The following is a 20631-nucleotide window of genomic DNA, read 5'->3' as shown; positions in this document are numbered from 1 at the left end:
AGGTTTATAAAATCATGAGGGGGCATGGATAGGATAAATAGACAAAGTCTTTTCCCTGCGGTTGGTGAGTCCAGAACTAGAGGGCATAGGTTTAGTGTGAGAGGGGAAAGATATAAAAGAGACCTAAGGGGCAACATTTTCACGCAGAGGGTGGTACGTGTATGGAATGAGCTGCCAGAGGATGTGGTGGAGGCTGGTACAATTGCAACATTTAAAAGGCATTTGGATGGGTATATGAACAGGAAGGGTTTGGAGGGATATGGGCTGGGTGCTGGCAGGTGGGACTAGATTGGGTTGAGATATCTGGTCGGCATGGACGAGTTGGACCGAAGGGTCTGTTTCCATGCTGTACATCTCTATGACTATGACTCTATGACCAGCTCTTTAAACCTAACTTTGTGGTTTAAGCAGAGTGCAGAAGTAAGGTTACAGTTTGCATCCAGTTTGCAGCTTATCTTCAGACCGAACAAGCTAGAACCCAGAGTCTACACCACAATGAACTCAGCTTCCACTACAAGGTCAATTACCTAGAGCCCTACTACTATAAAACCATAAGATTTTGGAGCCGAATTAGGCCATTTGGCTCATGATATCTGCTCTATCATTCAATCTTGGCTGATATGTTTTCCAACCCCATTCTCCCACATTCTCCTTATGACCCTTGATTCCCTTAATCAAGAGCCTATCTTTGTCTTAAATACACTCAATGACCTGATCGCCACAGTCTTCTGTGACAATGAGTTCTACAGATTCTCCACCCTCTGGCTCAGTTCTAAAGGGTCATCCCTTCACTCTGAAGTTATACTCTCAGATACTAGTCTGTTGTACCAGTGGAAACATTCATATTTGTTCTTTCCAGTCTGCTCAGTATTCTGTAAATTTCTATCAAATCCCCACGCTCTTATCTTTCTAAATTCCTTCAATGTAAGACCCAGAGTCTTTATCCACTCCTCATATGACAAGCTCTTCATCCCCAAAGTAAATCTCCTCTGGATCCCTTCCAATCTCAACACGTCTTTCCTTAGATATGTAGCCCAAAACTGTGTGCAACATACCAAATGCAGTCTGACCAGAGCCTTATTCAAGCTCAGCAGTCCATCGCTGTTTTTGTATTCTAGCCCTCTCAAAATTAATGCTAACATTGCATTTGACTTCCTAACTGCCAACTGAACTTGCACTTTAACTTTGTACTTGCAAGGACTCCCACGTTCTTTTGTGCTTCAGATTTCCCAAGCCTTTCCCCATTTAGAAAATAATCTATGCCTCCATTCTTCCTACCAAAGTGCATAACCTCATGCATTCACACATTTTGTGTATTGTGTGCAACGTTTTGCTCACTCTCCTAGCCTGTCCAAGTCCTTCTGCAACCTCCTCACTTCCTCAACCCTACCTGTCCCTCCACCTATCTTTGCATCATCTACAAACTTAGCAACTATGCCCTCAGTTCATTTGTCCTGATTGTTAATGTATAGTGTGAATAGTTGTGGTTCCAACACTGACCCCTGCAGAACTCTACTAGTCACCAGCTGCCCTTTATCCCCACTTTCTGCCTTCTGCCAGCCAGCCAATCTACGATCCATGCCAGTACCTTGCCCCTAACAACAATGGCTCTTAACTTCTTTAGCAGCACCTTGCCAAAGGCCTTCTAGAAATCCAAATTGATCACATTCTCCTTTATCTAACTTGCTCATTACATCCTCAAAGAATTTGAACAGACTTATCAGGCGTGACCTCCCCTTGACAAAGCCCTACTTTATCAAACACTTCCAAGTACTCTGCAATCTTGTCCTTAATAATGCACTCTAAAACCTTACCAATGATCGAGCTCAGGTTAAACAGCCTATGGTTTCCTGTCTTTCGCCTCTGTTCCTTCTTAAACAGGAGTGTTACACTATCCATTTTTCAGTCCTATTGGAACTTCCCTGTCTCCAGCAATTCCTAAAAGATCACCACCAATGCATCTACTATCTCCTCAGTAACCTCCTTTGGAACTCTGGGGTGTAGTACATCTGGCCTGGGCGATTCATCTACTTGCAGACCATTCAGCTTCCCCAGCATCTTCTCCTTAGTGATGGCCACTACACTCACCTCTGCCCCCGACTCTCTTGAAGTTCTAGTATGTTGCTGTTGTCTTCCGCTGTGAAAACTGAAGTCCCTGTCCAGTTCCTCTACCAGTTCTTTGTTCCCCATTACTACTTCTCCAGCCTCATTTTCCAATGGTCCAATGTCACTCTTACCCTTTTCTTATCTTTTATATATCAAAAAAACTATTGCAATCTCTTTTTGTATTACTAGCTAGCTTACCCTCATATTTCATCTTTTCCCTCGGTAATTTTCACTACATTGCGTGCTTTTCCTTTCGCTCTTACGCTGTCCCTGACATCCCTTGTCAGCCATGGTGGCCTGGTCCTCACCTGAGTATGTTTCTTCTTTCCTGGGGATATATACTGGGGATTTGGAGTTGACCACATCCTCCATGACTGATTGATTCAATGCCACGTGAGATGACCTCACAAATAGAAGGTGGAATCCTCCAGTACCGTACACAGACCTCCTGGTAGACAATCAAACTCTTTGACCATTTGTAGGTGACTAGCCATCAGTCTTTTTCAACAGAATCCTCCTATTGGATCCCACATGAACACTCATACACTTCCACTACAATAATAGGGCCAGCCATGGCAGTTTTTTGATTAGATTAGATTACTTACAGTGTGGAAACAGGCCCTTTGGCCCAACAAGTCCACACCAACCCTCCGAAGAGCAACCCACCCAGACCAATTCCCCTACATTTACCCCTTCACCTAACCACTACAAGCTATTTGGCACAGCCATTCACCTGACCTGCACATCTTTGGACTGTGCGAGGAAACCGGAGCACCCGGAGGAAACCCACGCAGACACGGGGAGAATGTGCAAACTCCACACAGACAGTTGCCTGAGGTGGGAATTGAACTCGGGTTCTGGTGCTGTGAGGCAGCAGTGCTAACCACTGTGCCACCGTGCCGCCCATATTTTCACATCCCTGTAATTATCCCCAGGGACGGGGAGTTATTGTCATGCATCTCTGCCCATCATTTCTCTTGAAGTTCTTCATAACTCAATGAGGAGGCTGCTGGAAATGGTAAAGACCTAGAATCAGAGAACCATAGAATCCCTACAGTGTGGAAACAGGCCCTTTGGCCCAACAAGTCCACACCGACCCTCTGAACAGTATCCCACCCAGACCCATCCCCCCTACCTTATTACTCTTCATTTACCCCTGACTAATGTACCTAACCTACACATCCTGACCACTCTGGACAATAGCATGGCTAATTCACCCCAACCTGCACATGGTCAATTCACCTGACCTGATGTATCTTTGATCTTTTCGGGGCCAATATATCTCAAACAGGGCATTCATGGACACATAGAAACTCAGAGTAGAAGTAGGTATTCGGCCCTATGACCCTTCAAACCTGCTTGGTCATTCAATGAGATCAATGCTGATCCTCCATCTCAATGCTATATTCCTACTTTCTCTCCATTCCCCTCCATGTCTTTAATATATAAATTATTATCAGTCACTTTCTTGAATATACACAATAACGCAGCCTCCACAGCTTTCTATGATAGCAAATTCCACAGGTTGATGACCCTCTGATGGAAGAAATGTTTTCTCAACTCAGTCCTAAGTGGCTTACCCGGTAGGAAAATTACATGTCAAGCCATACGCTGGCACCATCAGTAAAAAGCAATTATCCCAGTAACGTGCCATGGAGGGAGAGAAAGCGGAGAGTGTGGAAGGGAGAGGTGATTGCAGGCAGTGAAGGAAATGGTACAGTGGAAACGGATTCACCAGTAGCATTGAAAATGAAATTGGATGAGTGATTGAGAAGAAAGATAATTACAGGGATGTGAAGAAAGAGCAGAAGATTGAGATGAACTAAACTGTTGTTTGAAAGAGCCAGCACAGCTTCAATGAATTTTTTCTCTTATGGCAACCTGTGTCCATTTTCTTTTTGTAATTTTTGATCATTTTTATGTCCTTTCGGGAAGAATTGATAAATTCAATCTTTCCCCACCCACGTTTGACAAAAAGAGTGAGTTCCTCTTTATAAGTCAACTGCTACTTGCTATATTAGACTGTCTACATTAATAGAGTGGTAGAGTCATACAGCACAGAAACAGACCCTTTGGTCCAACTCGTCCAAGCTGACCAGGTTTCCCAAACTAAACTACTCCCACTTGCCTGCATTTGGTCCATATCCCTCTCAACCGTTTCTATTCATGTACCTAAATGTTGCAACTGTACCTGCATTTACCACTTCCTCTGGCAATTCCTTCCACATACAAATCACCCTGTCTGTGAAAATGTTGCTCCTCAGGTCCATTTTAAATCTTTTTCCTCACCTTAAAAAATATGCCCTCTACTTTTGAATTCACCAACCCTAACCATGTATCACATAACAGGCTGCTGGGGTTATTTGGCAACATATCACTGACCACACTCTTTCCTCCTACTAGATCCAGCTCAAAGTATTTAAAGGCTTAAGGGCGGTAAAGGTTTAAAGGCTTAACCCATTTGCTGTAACAAAGGCTGATATCTTGTTCAGTTTTTTTTAATGGTACTTGCCTGCACCCTATCGGAAATATCCCCTAGTGATAGAGGATTCTTCAATCAGTGGAGCAGTTTCTGCAGGATGGTGTTGTGGTTCCAGGGTCAGGGATATCACTGAATGGCTGCAGGGTATTTTGAAAGGAGCGAGTAATAAGTTAGAGGTCATGGTACATATTCATATCAACAATATGGGCAAAGTGAGGAATGAGGTCTTGCTTCAAAAATTCAGGAAGTTGGCAGTAGATCAAAAGCAGGACCTTGACGGTTGTAATCTTTGCATTACTCCTGGTGCCATGTGCTAGAAATAAGAAAATAAGACAGATGAATGCATGGCTCAAGAGTTGGTGCAAAAGGGAGGGTTTGAGATTCCTGGATCACTGGGACAGTTTTGGGGAGGGTGGGACTTGTACATATGGAACAGTCTACGCCTGAACCACATTGGGACCAACATCCTTGCAACTAGTGCTGTTAGGAGGAGTTTAAAGTAGTCTGGCAGGGGGAGAGGATGCAGAATATTGATGAAATAAAGACTCATTTTGCTGCAGCAAAGGAAGCAAGTTCAGAGTGAGTTCAACTATGTTGAGTGTCAAGAGAGTAAGGCAATGGTGGATGGTCTTTACTTTAATTATACATGTGTAGTAGGTAAGATTGGCGAGTTAAAGGTTTGGATTGATACATGGGAGTGTGATGTTGTTCCCATCACAGAAACATGGTTGAGAGAAGAACTGGACTGGCAACTCAACATTCCAGGGTATAGGATATTTAGGAAAGGGAGGAGGGTGTAAAAAGGGTGGTGGTGCAGCACTATTAATTAAGAAATTAATGGGCGGCACGGTAGCACAGTGGTTAGCACTGCTGCCTCACAGCGCCAGAGACCTGGGTTCAATTCACGCCTCAGGCGACTGACTGTGTGGAGTTTGCACATTCTCCCCGTGTCTGCGTGGGTTTCCTCCGGGTGCTCCGGTTTCCTCCCACAGTCCAAAGATGTGCAGGTCAGGTGAATTGGCCATGCTAAATTGCCCGTAGTGTTAGGTAAAGGGTAAATGTAGGGGTATGGGTGGGTTGCGCTTCGGCGGGTCGGTGTGGACTTGTTGGGCCGAAGGGCCTGTTTCCACACTGTAAGTAATCTAATCTAATCTAAAAATCAATTAGTGCAATAAGGAGAGATGATATCTTAGAAGGTCCTCAAATGAGGCTTTTAGGGTGGAATTTAGGAATGGTAAGGGGGCAGTCACATTACTGAGAGTGTATTGTAGGCCTCCAAAGAGTCAGTGGGAAATAGAGGAGCAAATATGTAGACAATTCACGGAGTGTACAAGAGTAAATATCAGGTAATTATACTAGAGGATTCAACTTTCCTAACATAAACTGGGATAGTCATAGTACAAAGTGTTTAGAGGGGCAGATTTATTGAACTATATGCAGGGGAGTTTTTTTGTATCAATATGTAGGAGGCCCAACAAGGGATGGCACAGCGCTGGATCTGGTTCTGGGGAAAGAAGCCAGACAAGGGTTCAACATGGCAGTGGGGGATCATTAGCGATCACACCACAGTATGGTTTAAATTTGTTTTGGACAAGGGAAAAAGATAGCTTTGGGTTGAGAGAAGGAAGATTTTATTAACATAAAGCAGGGTCTGGCCAAAGTTGACTGGGAAAATCTCCTTGCAAGTACATCTACAGCAGATCAATGTGGGGGTGAAGATCTTGACCCCCAGGTGGGTTCTCTCAGTTCCGTGATTGGTCAAATAATCAACAGGAATGTAGTCTGCTCCAGCAAGATTTCACCATTTATTTCAACGCTGGGCACACGTTTGTCCAGCAACACAGAGGTTAAAAGCTTCTGTGTTCCTTGGAGAAACTGCACAATTTTACTTCGAACAAAGGCAATTTTTAATATGTTTCTTAAGAAATAGTACAGCCTTAATTACAGAATAAATCCAATAAAATGTGATAATTGACATAATGGACAGCAGGTTAACTCAATGATATTTTCTGGAAAACAAAGTTGTTTACTACACATTTATCTCTTCCCACCTGCATTTCAAGGTTAACTAAAATAGTTAGTAACATCCAATCTAGCTTAGTTAATTCCATGCTGTGAAGGCTCCGTTGTCTGCTTTATCTTTTATTCAGTTAGTTCAGCAGGGCAGGAATGCAACCTGAAGCCATTTTGTTATATTACTTTGTATTGAGAAGCCATTTTGTTGTTAATAAAAACATGCATAAAAAAATGATTACTCCTGACAACAGTCTAATTCCAGATTTTAGATTCTCATCTCCCCACTTTGGTCATTCCATGACCACACCATAGGATGTGAGGGCATGGGTTAGATTAGTCCAACTGAATGGAAGCCCAAGACTGCCATATTTCCTCCTCCTCCAGGGAGGAAGCAGGGATAGGCAATGACACCTCCTCATCTTCAACTGAATGGAGAAGAAGCATTTTCTGGGTAGGACCGATGCTGTCAATAGATGCTAATATTTTAGCAGTAATACTTTAACAATAGCAATACCAACAAAAGACCAACTAAAACAATAGCAGCATATTGATCAGCCAATTGTACCATGAGCCAAAACCTCAATCTCCCCATCCTGCACCTTCAGTCATTTGGCTGACAAAAGTGCGGATGTGATCTATATGGCTAGTGATATTTTCGATGAGGTCAGTGACCACCATGATGCATTTGCCTTTGACGATGGTGCAAACTCCTCTTTTCTTTGCCAGTATGTAATCGAGGGGTAATAGGCGTAGTTCTGAAAGTATGTCCCTAATTCCTGCCAGGGCAGCAGCAATCTCATTATTCGAGAGGGTGAGACCGCAGATGAGATCATTTCAATTTTGATGGCTGGTAATTCCTGCAGATCCTCCTAAGGTAAAGGTACTAAGGAATGCATACCCCAGAGAGTCAGTCTTAGTGGAGCTCAAAGTCTTAGCTTTTCTCCAATGTGCGCAAAACTCAGGTCAGACAGGACGTTTAACAGGGAAATCCCAATCCCATTCCCAAGTAATCAGACAGGGAACCATGGTCGGAAAAAGTGTTCCTGCATTTACAGCACAGGGAGTGCCTATTTCATTAAGGACATCTTTGCCTTGGCTGAAAAAGATTAGTAACCAGGTTTAGTATAGATAATGGAGGGAGCTTCCCAATAAGAAGTGGCCCTGTCTTTGTGATTTCCTTGAACATATGGGTAGTCCATGGCTACAAAATATGGCTGTCTTGAGTGTTTATAAAGTCGTTTAATAGAAAGAGGTGGGTCTTTCACTAAGAGATGTGGTTATTATCCCACAATGGTTCCTTCCCACAATTGGGAAGATGTGGGTACCAATAGTGGTCTCATAATGAAGGTGGGGATAGATAATAATCAAAAGAAATATTATGTCCCGTAAATGCTTTAGTAGCCTTCCATACTCCTTCATTGGGATTCGGGAGGGGAAAAGGGGCCAAAAAGTCTTTCGCTGAAGTCAGGGCGTAACAGATCACTTCACCCTGCCAAATATTATATTGTGACTTTGGAGAAACAAATTGTTAGTTAAAGATAACTTTTCCTCTTTTGCTCTTTTGCAGTGTGACCTATTTGAAAGGGGGCAAGGCGCACCAGGGTCGCCCATAGCACAACTGAAATCAAACTGGCACACAACACCTCGACCGGGTAAAGACCATTTAGACTTGTTCTGTAAATGAATTGTTCAATCTTTTTGATGCAGTTGACCACTGCAACAGTAATTCTTGGTAACGTTCAGTTTCTCGGCACACAAGGGTTTTTTTTGGCATAGTTGGTACACAGTTGCTGGTTGCTCAGGATCGCACAGGTAAACTGTCCCTTCTTGTGCACCAATGCTGGCAATGGCGAGTCCACACAGCAGGACAATTTCAATCTTCATCATCTCCCCCCTTGCAAGGGGCTCATCTGATGAACTTGCAATGATGGAGATGAACACAGGTGGAATATTCGGCGATCTTAGCAGCAGTTGGGGTGGTGAGGAGGACCTGGAAGGGTCCTTCCCAACGAGGTTGGAGACTCAGAGAGCCCATTGTAATAAAGTATAAACCATTTCCCCCTTGCCCAAGTGTATACAAAATACACATAATCAATTAAAATAGGCAGCAGCAAGGAAGGAACACAAACTTGTCCAATAGGGGTCATCCACATTCTGTTTTGTGTATTGAAGAAGTACCCTATTTAAGGCCATAGTTTGTGCTCTTCAGCAGGGGCTTCCCCTGTGAATTCTGTACCTTACCCAGGTCTGGCATACCCATCCTTATACTGTGTCTAACCGGGTTTTGCTGGGGGACTAGAAGTTTGGGGTGTAAGGCTGCCTGCTTTGTAGCTGCATTTACTTGCCCACTACTTTAGAAACAGTATCAGTTTCATCAGCATGAGCCGAACACCTTGATTACTGCCAGATTGATTGGACAAAACAGCATTACTATAACGCTGCCCCTCGGTGGTTAAAAATCTTCAATGTTCCCACAAGGTTCCAAAATCGTGGATCATATTAAAAGCACGATGAAGAGTCCCTTTCGCTAGGATGAAAGACATGTTGATTCCCCACATCAGCTCCAAGGTAACATTAAAGACACGTCACTCCCTAGTGGCCACATTTCAAAAGTTAAAGCAAGGGCCATACATTTGTCCCTGGGGGATTTTGCTGTCTTATTCCCAGTCTCAAAGGTGAAATGATGGGGCCTGCCTGTCCCCATTCACAGGGTCCCCTCGGGAAAAGGTTGCCCAGCAGTGGTCTTCGGGTGGGCCCTGAGGTAGGTTCCGCCCCCAGTGGATATCCTGGTTCAAATCAATCATATCTGATCCGGGAAACGGCATTTGGGATCACGAGGGCACTGGATATAATCAGTTTTACCTGTAACTTGCATTGTGGTTCAGTCTGATTCTGGCCATCCCAATAGAAAATCACTGCTCATCTCATTTGCGACTGGAAATTCCTGGACTGGTTCGTACTATTGGTCTGGATCATGTCAGCAACTCCAGGGGGAAAACATTGCAGTAGCATAGGGCTAAACAGAGGTAATTGAGCTTCTTGATTATTGTTCAGTTGTATATCACTTCCGTCAGGCAGATAGCCACATATTTCAGTCTTGCAACACAAGCCACTCGTACTCAGGCTACTGCCAGAATTTCACTGCATTTACATTTATATTACCTTTGGACATATTGAGCAAATTGGGCCGGTTTTATCGGCTATGAAGAATGGATGCTTCATTGTCAAAAGAAGGAAAGGTTTGCAATAAGTGGATGGTGTTCTGGGGACAATTAGGAGATGTTAGAGGCTCAGTGGGTATCCAGGAACAAAATCCCCATCCTCAAAAAGGGTCGGTGTGCCAGACATAGGCTCGGGATTCCTCGTAGAATCTAAGTTCTCTATTTTACAGTATTGTTGCTTTAATCCTGTTGGTGTATTTCTCAACCTTAATGGCCTTACACATTTTCTTATGTTGCTTTTTTTTTCGTATACCCATTCACAGTCACCTTCCAGCTTTTGGGAGTTCCATTTGCTAATATACCTCTATCCACCAATCACACGCAGAATTTCTTCAACTGGCCAGTAAGGTAGCTTTCCATTCTTTAGTTAACAACAAATTAATGCAGCCATGCTTCAAATTAATCATGAGACAATGAGACAGGTCACTGACAATGTGTAAAGGAATAAAAACGAGCGATCCTGCCAATTAATTTTGATTTTGTGATTCGGGCTAATACAATTGACTATTAAAAATAATAAATAAATAATAATCTGTAATTCAGAGCTGGAAAGTGAACAAGCAACTAAGACATTTTAAAAGTCATCAATATAAATTGGAAATTAATTTATTCAGTATTCAATTTTTAAAATGTAAAATGTATACAGTTTCCAACTTTGAAATCTACTATAATTACCCAGTTCTAGTCCCTTAATTCAAATCCAAGATTAGGTTCCTTAACTGGTCCTGACCAGTCATTGCTCATTTACAATGCTATAGATGGTAACAAAAAAGCTTCTAATGCATGAATAACGGCTGAATCCAAAGACACAGATATTTATCATAGGATATTAATTTTATCACATGATTTAACATAACCTAATGTTAAATTGAAACTTCAATTGTCATTGAGGGAGGGGGTTCCCTCAATAAAGCTATGACTCGCACATCATAATCATCAATGAAACACAGCAGTCTTAAAATTAATGAAACAAATGAATCTGAAACAAAAAAAAGGTTATAATCTTGTCTTCCTCTGTATGAAACTGATTTGAAATTGAATAAGGTAAGGATCCTTTCATGTAAGGATAAAAGAGATTAGTTAGAAACTGACAATAGGGCAGTCATGGCCTGGAAGAAGAACAGGAGTTAATATTTAATTTCATGATCACTGAAGGGTCCTTACCCTTAAAAGGAATCATGTTAAATTTCCAAAATGTAAATCAAATCCAAAACCTTCTTCATATCTCAGGTTTTAGCTTTTGTTTATTCCTTTGTTGTAAGGGTAATGAGGCCCTCACATTCCAGAACAGTCAATGTTAGGGCATTTAGTCTCATAAATCCTGGCTGTGGCACATAATTGCTTAACCAAGTGTGCAAAATCTAAATACCTCTCAGCCTTTGCACTTGCAATTCTAACAATATTTTCAAGGCAAGTTTTTCATGGCTCTACATTCGCCCACAACGCAGGGGAAATACAACAGAGTCTTTAATAGTTGCCCAATGTGTCATGTATGCCAAGTTCATTAAAGTCTGGACATCCTGAAGCAAGCAACTATAATTACAGCAGATTTGTGCTAGCCAATTAAAACTAATGTTGGGCACTCGAATGGATCGGGAGCATCTTGAAGCATGATGCGGATCTCAGTGTGGGTCCAGAGCTTATCAAATGGGGTATCACTTGTCATAACCCTGGGGCAAGCAAATTCTCTACTACTAATTTTGTAAAGATGCTTTCAGTAGAACTTTCTGTCCGGACACTAGGACCCTGTTGAGTACTTTGTGGCCGAGTAGCAAGAATTGTATCTGCATTTCTAAAAGCATTTTTGTCCCTGGCCAGCGATCAGTCAAATAATCAACAGGAATGCGGTCTGCTCCAGCAAGATTTCACAGTTTATTTCGACGCCAGGCACAAGTTTGTCCAGCAACACAGAGGTTAAAAGCTTCTGTGTTCCTTGGAGAAACTGCACAATTTCATTTAGAATAAAGGCAATTTTTTATATGTTACTTAAGAAATAGTACAGCCTTACAAGAAAAGGGATTGTGAGGATCATTACACTGCTTGACATAGGAAATAGGAGAGATCGGAAACTCTGTTGGACTTAAGAATGGACAAATCTTCTGGCTTGGATAAATTGCTGTGGGAAGCAAGACAGGAAATTGCAGAGGCTCTGGTCCAAATTTTTAATTTTTCTCTGGATGCGGGGGGAGTGCCAAAGATGGCTAACATGGTTCCACTTTTCAAAAGGGGTGGTAGAGATAGAAGATAGAACATAGAACAATACAACGCAGAACCATGAAATTAAGACCAGTGAGTCTCACATCAATAGTAGGAAAACTGTTGGAGAAAATTATTACCCATATAGAAAGGCATAGTTAACTAAGGACAGTCAGCATGGCTTTGTCAGAGAATTTGTTAGAATTTTTTGAAAATGTGATCAAGTGCATGGATGAGGAAAGTTCAGTTGATGTAGTTTATGTGGATTTTAGCAAAGCTTTTGACAAGAACCCACATGGAGACTGATTGAGAGAGTTAAAGCACATGGAATTCAGGAAAACTTGGTGAGGCAAATCAGAAATTGGCTTAGTAAGTTTGCACATTCTCCCCATGTCTGCATGGGTTTGGTCTGGGTGCTCTGGTTACCTCCCACAGTCCAAAGATGTGCAGGTTAGATGGATTGACCATGCTAATTTGCTCATAGTGTCCAGGGATGTGCAGTTTAAGTGGATTAACTATGGGGGATTCTGGGTTACAGAGATAAAGGTGGGGGGGGGGGGGGGGGGGTGGATTTGGGTGGGTTTGTGTGGACTTAAAAAACTGAATGGCCTGTTTCCACACTGTAGGAATTCTATAATTCTAATAGGCAGCCGAGACTGGGTGAATGTTGAATGGGAGAGAGGCTGGAGGTGAGGGATGGACAGGCAGAGTCTGTGGCGGGGAATGGCAGGGGCTGAAGGCACCTGGCTACCTTCATCCTGTAAGGTATTCCTCCATGTGAGGTCTCCAGGAAATCTGGCTTCACAATATATCAGATGTCTACATGGTGGGTGAGACAGAATATTTAATAGTTCCACTGATTTCAATAAAATTTGTCAAAAAACATGAGACCCACACTGAGATCACAAACACTTTGAAATAATACTTTTTAATTTATCACCAGACTACCTTACAAACAGGAACACTTTTAGGAGCAACTCAATCTGAAGTACTTGCACTCACACTGATTAAGAAATAAAGAGGATATAAATTTACTAAAATCACAATAAATAAACTCTCTGTTTAGGCACTTGTACAATAGAATTACAGCATCAGGACTAGTAACAGAAAGCATAGTTTACATTCTCAAATTCATTCATAAAATTTGGACTAATTGATGCTTACAAGCATCTTCCAGATGTTAATAGATATTTAATTATGCTTACAAATGAGTAATCTTGTCAATACATTCACATGATTTCATAAAGATCTATTGTTTTGTTTTATTTCTACTAATTATCACCTACTATATCAATATCACATCATTGTATAATGTAATTGGTGGACTTCACAGGTAGTGCTGTTACTAACTACGTTTAGACTCATACCTTTTGCTTTCAAATAAAGTCAGAAAATAAACTGTGCATAATTTTGCTTTTGTAATTCAGATTATTAAGTGTCGCATGTATGCTAGAACATCCGAAAGACTCTGGTGTCTTAACAAGTTACAGCATTGGTCAATGCCAAGTATATCATGTTCATACACTTTCACATATTATTTGCAATGTTACAATAGTGACTATCCTTCAAAGCACTGTGTTAACTGGAAAGCTCTTTGGAACATCCAAACATTGTGAGCTATATAAGTGCAGGTCTTTCTTTTTATTTATAAAAGTAGAAATGTATATAATAAAAATGCATATGACTTAAACAGTGCCAATACCAGCAAGATCATAACTGATCCCTTTATACAGGAAGATTACAAATACATAGCTGGAACCAAATCTTTTAGTTCCATGTACATTCAGAGCAGGTATAATCCTTAAACAATAGGGCACTCAGGATTATTATTATCCAAGAAATACTGTGATATATAAATTGAACCTCAAAGGAAAATAAACAAAGAAATGAAACTATTTTTATTGCATTGCAACATTTCACTCTGCAATTATTATATCCATCCCTATGCTGCTAGACTGTCCAGGTTACAGTGACATTCTTTTCTTGGGTGGAGTTTTCCAATTCTTATTTTTAAATCTCACTTCTATAGGGTCAATGTTCTACTTTGCGCCTATAGTTTTAGTTCCCCACAGCTCGTGGCAGAATTCAGGCAACCTGAATGGTCTAAGTGAGGGAACAGAAGTGCTCTACTAAGAGAAATGGAAGTGAAAATTTGTCATTAATAAAAGAAGGAATTTAAGAATGTGACAAACAAAATACCACTATCACGTTGAGTGTTTCTTTAACAGCTTTTGCTAAATTAGCAGAATAGCTGCTTTCTTCACACTAAGACAACTCAAGTACTTAGGTATCTCATAGTCCATTGGTCTTAAATTGAACTCCCATTATCCTGCATTACTTTCCTCTGCCACGCTCTCCCAGGGACAAATGACTTCATTCACAGAATCCTTGTAGGTACGATGACAATCTTCATCCTCGTCCTCAGAATCTATGGGGTAAATTCTGCACTCGGATGGCATATCTACTTTGATTTGGAAAAAACTAAAAGAACAGAATAAAATATAATAAACCACTTAAATTTATTTTTAAAAGGTCATTGTTGTTCTAGGCTTTTTAATTGTTTAACGATTTGCCTCTAATTTCACTATGTGATCTTTTCAGCAAGCACTAACTCATGCTGAGAAACTGTTAAATGGGCACTAATGCTTTCCAAAAACTGAACCAAATCTATTCTTCATTGTTCAGTCAGATCATGGTAATGGATGTTGGTACAGTGCCAAACACAGGGATCACTGTTCAGACCATTTCTGTAGTCCAGCTAGACTCCTTTGTTATCACTCTGAGGGAGGATTGTGTGGGGAATCAAGCCTCATGACTTCACAAACTGTACCAAAAGTGTAAATATTTTATTTAATCACCAAAATGGTTACTGGAATAATTGCACAGTAGACAATATCCCATCACCAAGTTGCCCTTTATTTACTTATGCACAATACATTGACTGTAGCCAGCCAGCTTAGAGTCAGTCCCCTTAACTGAGGGGATGCTAAATTCACTGTTAATTTTTTTTTCTCTGCGGGTGCAAGGGACACCATACGTTAGACAACAGGCAGGGCAGAGGCACTGTCCAACTGGACAGGGCAAGCGGACGGATGGAGGCTGAGTGGGGTGGGAGGAGAAAGACAGGTATGGGGGGAAACTGGCGCGAGGGGAGGGAGGGGGAGAATTCACTGTTATTTTTTTTTCTTCTTTTTTTTTAGTGAAAGACACAAAGTGCACCAATCTTTATTCAATTTCCACCACCAGGAAGATAGGAAATCACCCGGGTGGCCAGTGACAAACACTGCCCTTCACATCAAAGGGCAGTGCTGTGTGATCAAAACAGTGAAGGGGAGGGTAGGGACTAAATCAAAATAGAATTGGAGGGAGAAATTCACTGTTAATTTTTTTCTTTTTTTTTCTTTTTTTTAAATATTAACCCCCTCACTACCACCTAAGTGCGGTAGTGCTTATTTTATCCCCAGCACCCATGGTGTGTGTGCGCAGGTGTGAGACACAGTGAGAGACACAAGGTGCACGAATCTTTATTCAAATTCCACCACCAGGAAGATAGGAAAACACCCGAGTGGCCAGTGACAAACACTGCCCTTCACATCAAGGGACAGTGCTGTGTGATCAAAACAGTGAAGGGGAGGGTAGGGACTAAATCAAAATAGAATTGGAGGGAGAAATTCACTGTTAATATTGGTCAGCCAGGGCTTCCTGATTGGCCTGGGTTAACAACCCTAATCAAGGATCTCATAGGCAATAAGATCCAACTGGTACCAATCACTACAGTTACTTCATGATTGTAACCTAGAGCAAAAGACATTTCTCCAGGTTTGTTTAATAAAGTCAGAAATAACTCATGTATTAAAAAGGGCATATTCTTTAAACATGTTGTTAGGACATAAGCCACTGGTCAGAATTAAACTTAATCCTAAATATACACAGTCACACATGATAAGAAGATAATGGGTTTTTAAAAAAGGGTGCTAATGTCTTTCCATTTTCAGTTGTAAGTCAAAGAATTTAAAAAAGAAAGACTTCTCATGACTCAGACAACTTCCTGTTATCAAAGCTGCAACGTGACTGTTGTAGAATTTAAATGTTGTTCAAATCAGACTTCAACTCAAGTCGAGTTGGTTATAAATGTTTCAACCGTAAGAGATCTTTGCAATTGATTCTGTTTTTGATTTTCTGCTATTTTCCAGAAGAATTAGAAACCAGCTTTTGCAGCCTGGAGTCTTTCTTCAACTTTCCCAACACAATTCACTGGGAAACATAGGAACTGCAGTTCAGAAACTGTTGCTGGGTAAACTTACACTCAGGGCCCTTTCCACCAGTCTGTCTAGTAATTAAATTAATAAAACCTGTCTTGTCTCTCAAAAGCTTTGATTCTCCACTTGATGTTTTGTAAGCATAAAATGAACTAAATTCTCATTGACCTTTGTGATGTTTCAGTTTCGAGAAATCACATGATAAAACATCTTGAACCAGATATGTCTAAACAGGTCTATATTCCAGTTCCTCTGTAAATAAAACGTATTTATAACACTTTCTTAATCCAGAAATGCCAATGACATTTATAATGTCTCCATCACTGATTTCCTTTGCACGTGCTAATTTATTATCGCATGTGCCATCCCAACACACTACCCTGTTTTCACAGGATGGACTAGAGATTAGGATATCAAGGTTAATGGGACAAATATGAAGAAGTTAGATTGAATTATAGATCAGCCTTGATTTAATTGAGTAGGAGGAACAGATTCAATGATCTGACTGGCTTACAATTATTCCTAAAACTCTTCAAAGTGTCATCATTAGCTGAGAGCGGTTGAAAAGTGAAATTGCTTACTTGGACATTCTTCTTGTCTTTTGTTGTAGCTGCTTCTCTGCCCCATTCAGAGGTTGGATTTTTCGATTGTTCAATGAGATGCATTTGGGAGACAATGTTGCAAAGACTGGTGAATTTGAAAATCCCCGTTTCAAAAACCTGCTGAAGGACAGAGTCATTTTGGATTTCTGAGAAGGTTTGGTTTCCACGGGCCCAGGTATCTGGTTGCAGGTGCTTGATTCAGATTCAACAGACAACTCAGTATTTTCAGCAACTGAGGAAAATTGATTAGAGACCAAATGATTTTGCTGCCATTTTCTTCCCGTTGTTGGGGTACTGTCTAATGCGACACTGATCGGTGAGGGGCAGAAGGCACTATTTGCTACTGGGATGTACCTGGGTGTGCGGAAGGGCAGATCACTGTTGGCAGGATTGGATAAGGATGGACTCAGGGAACAAGGTGAGATACATAGGCCTGTGTACACCGTCAGGTGGGAAACAGGTGCAGTAAACCTACATATCTATAAAAATATAAGAAAAATGATTTAGAGCACAAGAACATAATAATAGCAGCAGTAATAGTCTATTTGGCTCCTCCAACCTGCAAGGCCATTCAGTAAGATCAGGGAAATATATACTGATCTCAGTCTTGAATTTACTCAATGACTGAGCATCTCTGAGCCTTTCTTGTACCATTTTCTGGTTGCCACCAGCACAACCCTTTCAATACAAAAAAACCTTGAAGCCTGACAGACACCAGGATTATGTTGAAACTATAAAAGAGAATTTAGAGAATAATGCATTGGATCACACAATTGATTCTTTTTGTCTGTGTAGCGAGTAAATTAAATAAAAGAAACCATTTTTTATTTGGAGTTATGACATTGCAGGAATAAATTTCCTTTCATTTGTTGGGGGACTTGTTGGCCATAAGATCAAATTGAAAATGTGTTGCTGGAAATACGCAGCAGGTCAGGCAGCATCCAGGGAACAGGAGAATCGACATTTCGGGCATAAGCTGCGCATTTCCAGCAACACATTTTCAGCTCTGATCTCCAGCATCTGCAGACCTCACTTTCTCCATAAGGTCGAATTGTTTTGAGAAGTTGTTCACCAGTAGCTGTTGTTCATGGTGTACTCCATAGTGCCTTTTATGACCTGTTGCCATAGCTGCAGGGTGAGGAAATCGTGATCATACTTTGTATAGAAATATATTGGGGGTTGCTAAATCTACATCCATTTTGTCATTCTGCTGTCGTGAGCATAGTGAGAATCCACTAGAAATGCCTGTTTCCACATTGCAAGCCTGGAATTCCAAACATGGTCTGTGCATTCCAGTTTGCAGAAGGCCGTGTGTTACCAAGAGAAGGCCATTGCTATAAGAGCGGGGTGTTGAATGTTACTGTTACCACTGCCTCAGTGAGTCGTCACTATAGATCTTTCTGATCTCTATATCCTGTGAAAGCTGCTAAAGCAGCTGCTTGCACGGTGCCGAAGAATGGTTACAGAGAGAGAGGCCATTTGTTCATCAGGTGTGTGTAAATTCTCTACAACAGCAACTCATTTAATCCCACTTCCTCATCTTTTCCCCATTGCCCGACAAATGATACTCTACAAACAGCAATCGAATCCTGTTTGAACTGATTCTTTTCATACGCATCCTTTGTGGGGATTCTGGGTGATTTTTCTTTCTCTCTATAAATGGAAGATCTCGCTATGATAAGGTCAGAAACAGAGTACTTTTCATGATCCCAAAATGCATTGGAAAATTCAGTATGAATATGACCCAGTGTGAAGTCAAGAGAGATGATTGACAAGCAGTGGTTGTGTACTTTGTCATATAATAAGCACTAACTACTGATGGACATTTATGTGTTCCATCACGTGAGGTTTCTGGTCAGAAATCCACTGAACGTTAAAATGGGGGAAAATATATAATGAATGTTACCATCACTCATTTCACACTATCACATAAAGTCCCTCCACTGGCAATTGAGCTCTATTGATACGTAATTCTGAAAGCAGTCTGAATAAAAAGAAGAGAAATGTAATGGATTTGAATGTTGGTTTCTAACATTCAAATAATTACAACATCCTTCTGGACTGTTTATGTAGCATGTAACCTTCTGTAGTGTTAATCTACCAAAACTGATCAGTAACTAGGTATTTGTAATTGATCCAAAGATTGTAAATTAATGAAGGAACTCAAACATCATAATCTGCCTATAGTATGTGAAAGGATTATGAATTCCGAGAGAGAATTGTTACTCTGCACTCAGTATCTATGTATTTTGTCAACAGTTAGCTATGAATTTGCTATTACTTTATATCGCACCAGAGTAGAGCAGTGGTGGAGGTTCATGAAGTGTAGAGATGCTTAGGAGGAGTAGGGAGGTTGTGGATCATTGGAGGAAGGCTTGTGAAGGACTTGGAAAGGTATTCTGAAAAGGGTTAAGGAGATTGAGTAGTAGTTAGGGAGATTGAGGAGTGTTGGGGATTTCAGGAAGAGTGAGGAAGTTGAGGAACTTTGGGAGTTGAGGAGAACTATGGAAGCTAAGGAGCTTTGGGGGAGGAGGTAGCAGAAAAGTTGGAATGTTGAGGAAGAGTGGGGAGTTGGGGAGTTTTGGGGGGGTTGGAGGAGCATGGAGATGTTGTGGAGGAGACAGCTAGTTAAGGAGCATGTCTCAACTAGTGAAAACATCCTCTCTGCATCTAGTCTGTCCAGCCTGTTAGAATCCCCTCTCATCCTTTTAAATTCCAGTGAATACAAGCCAAGTCGAACCAATCTTTCCTCAAAGGGTAGTCCTGCCATCTATAGTAGCAGCCTAGTGAACTTCCACTGCACTCTCTGTGTGGCAAGTATATCCTTTTTTACACAGGGAGACCAAAACTCTGTGCAATACTCCAAGTATAGTCTCACCAAGGTCCTGTCCAATTGAAGCAAAACCTCCCTACTTCTGAACTCAAATCTTCTTGCAATGAAGGCCAACACACCTTTCTAATTGCTTGCTGCACCTGTCTATCTATTTCCATTTACTGGTGTACCAGAACACCCTAATACCTTTGTACTTTCACACTTTCCAATATATTATCATTTAAATGATACTCTTCCATTTACAGTATTCTGAAGTGTACACCTGCATGTAGCCATGTTGTACTGCATCTGCCATGTGTTTCTCACTGACTCAACTTGTCTAAATCACCATGACGTCTCCTTCCAACCTCCTCATAACTCATAATTCTGTCCAGTTTTATGTCATCGGGAAATTGCAATTTTCAAATATATTATGAAAAGTTTGGGCCCAAGCACCGATCCTTGTAGTACCCCACTAGTCACTGCTTGCCACTCAGGAAAAAAACTATTTATTTCCCACTCTTTGCCTCTTGCCTGTCCACCAATTCTTAACCCATGAAAATATATTACCTCCATTCCATGTGGAACATAGAACATAGAACAATACAGCACAGAACGGGCCCTTCGGCCCACGATGTTGTGCCGAACATTTGTCCTAGCTTAAGCACCTATCCATGTACCTATCCAATTTCCGCTTAAAGGTCACCAATGATTCTGACTCTGCCACTCCCACAGGCAGCGCATTCCATGCCCCCACCACTCTCTGGGTAAAGAACCTACCCCTGACATCCCCCCTATACCTTCCACCCTTCACCGTAAATTTATGTCCCCTTGTAACACTCTGTCTTACCCCGGGGAAAAAGTCTCTGACTGTCTACTCTATCTATTCCTCTGATCATCTTAAAAACCTCTATCAAGTCACCCCTCATCCTTCACC

General features: G+C 41.3%; 1 protein-coding gene and 1 long non-coding RNA gene across 3 annotated transcripts in view; one reads left to right on the top strand and one right to left on the bottom strand.

The window, feature by feature from the left end:
- LOC122562263 overlaps nt 1-16976 on the top strand; it is a 42649-nt gene extending 25673 nt beyond the window's left edge. For both annotated transcript variants that reach the window (XR_006315268.1, XR_006315269.1), the window contains exons 2-3: nt 8172-8256; nt 16891-16976. This is a non-coding gene — a long non-coding RNA (uncharacterized LOC122562263). The remainder of the gene's footprint in view (nt 1-8171; nt 8257-16890) is intronic.
- Nucleotides 12657-20631, bottom strand: part of rgs9b (regulator of G protein signaling 9b) — a 91422-nt gene continuing 83447 nt past the window's right edge. Inside the window, exons 18-19 of the mRNA XM_043715031.1 lie at nt 16862-17361; nt 12657-14502 (exon numbers count right to left, since the gene is read on the bottom strand). Of these exons, the coding sequence (XP_043570966.1) occupies nt 14346-14502; nt 16862-17361 (657 nt within the window). The 3' untranslated portion in view covers nt 12657-14345. The remainder of the gene's footprint in view (nt 14503-16861; nt 17362-20631) is intronic.

The sequence above is a fragment of the Chiloscyllium plagiosum genome, chromosome 24, assembly GCF_004010195.1.
Source record: "Chiloscyllium plagiosum isolate BGI_BamShark_2017 chromosome 24, ASM401019v2, whole genome shotgun sequence".
Taxonomy (NCBI): Eukaryota; Metazoa; Chordata; class Chondrichthyes; order Orectolobiformes; family Hemiscylliidae; genus Chiloscyllium; species Chiloscyllium plagiosum.
This window is presented reverse-complemented; position numbering and strand designations above follow the sequence as displayed.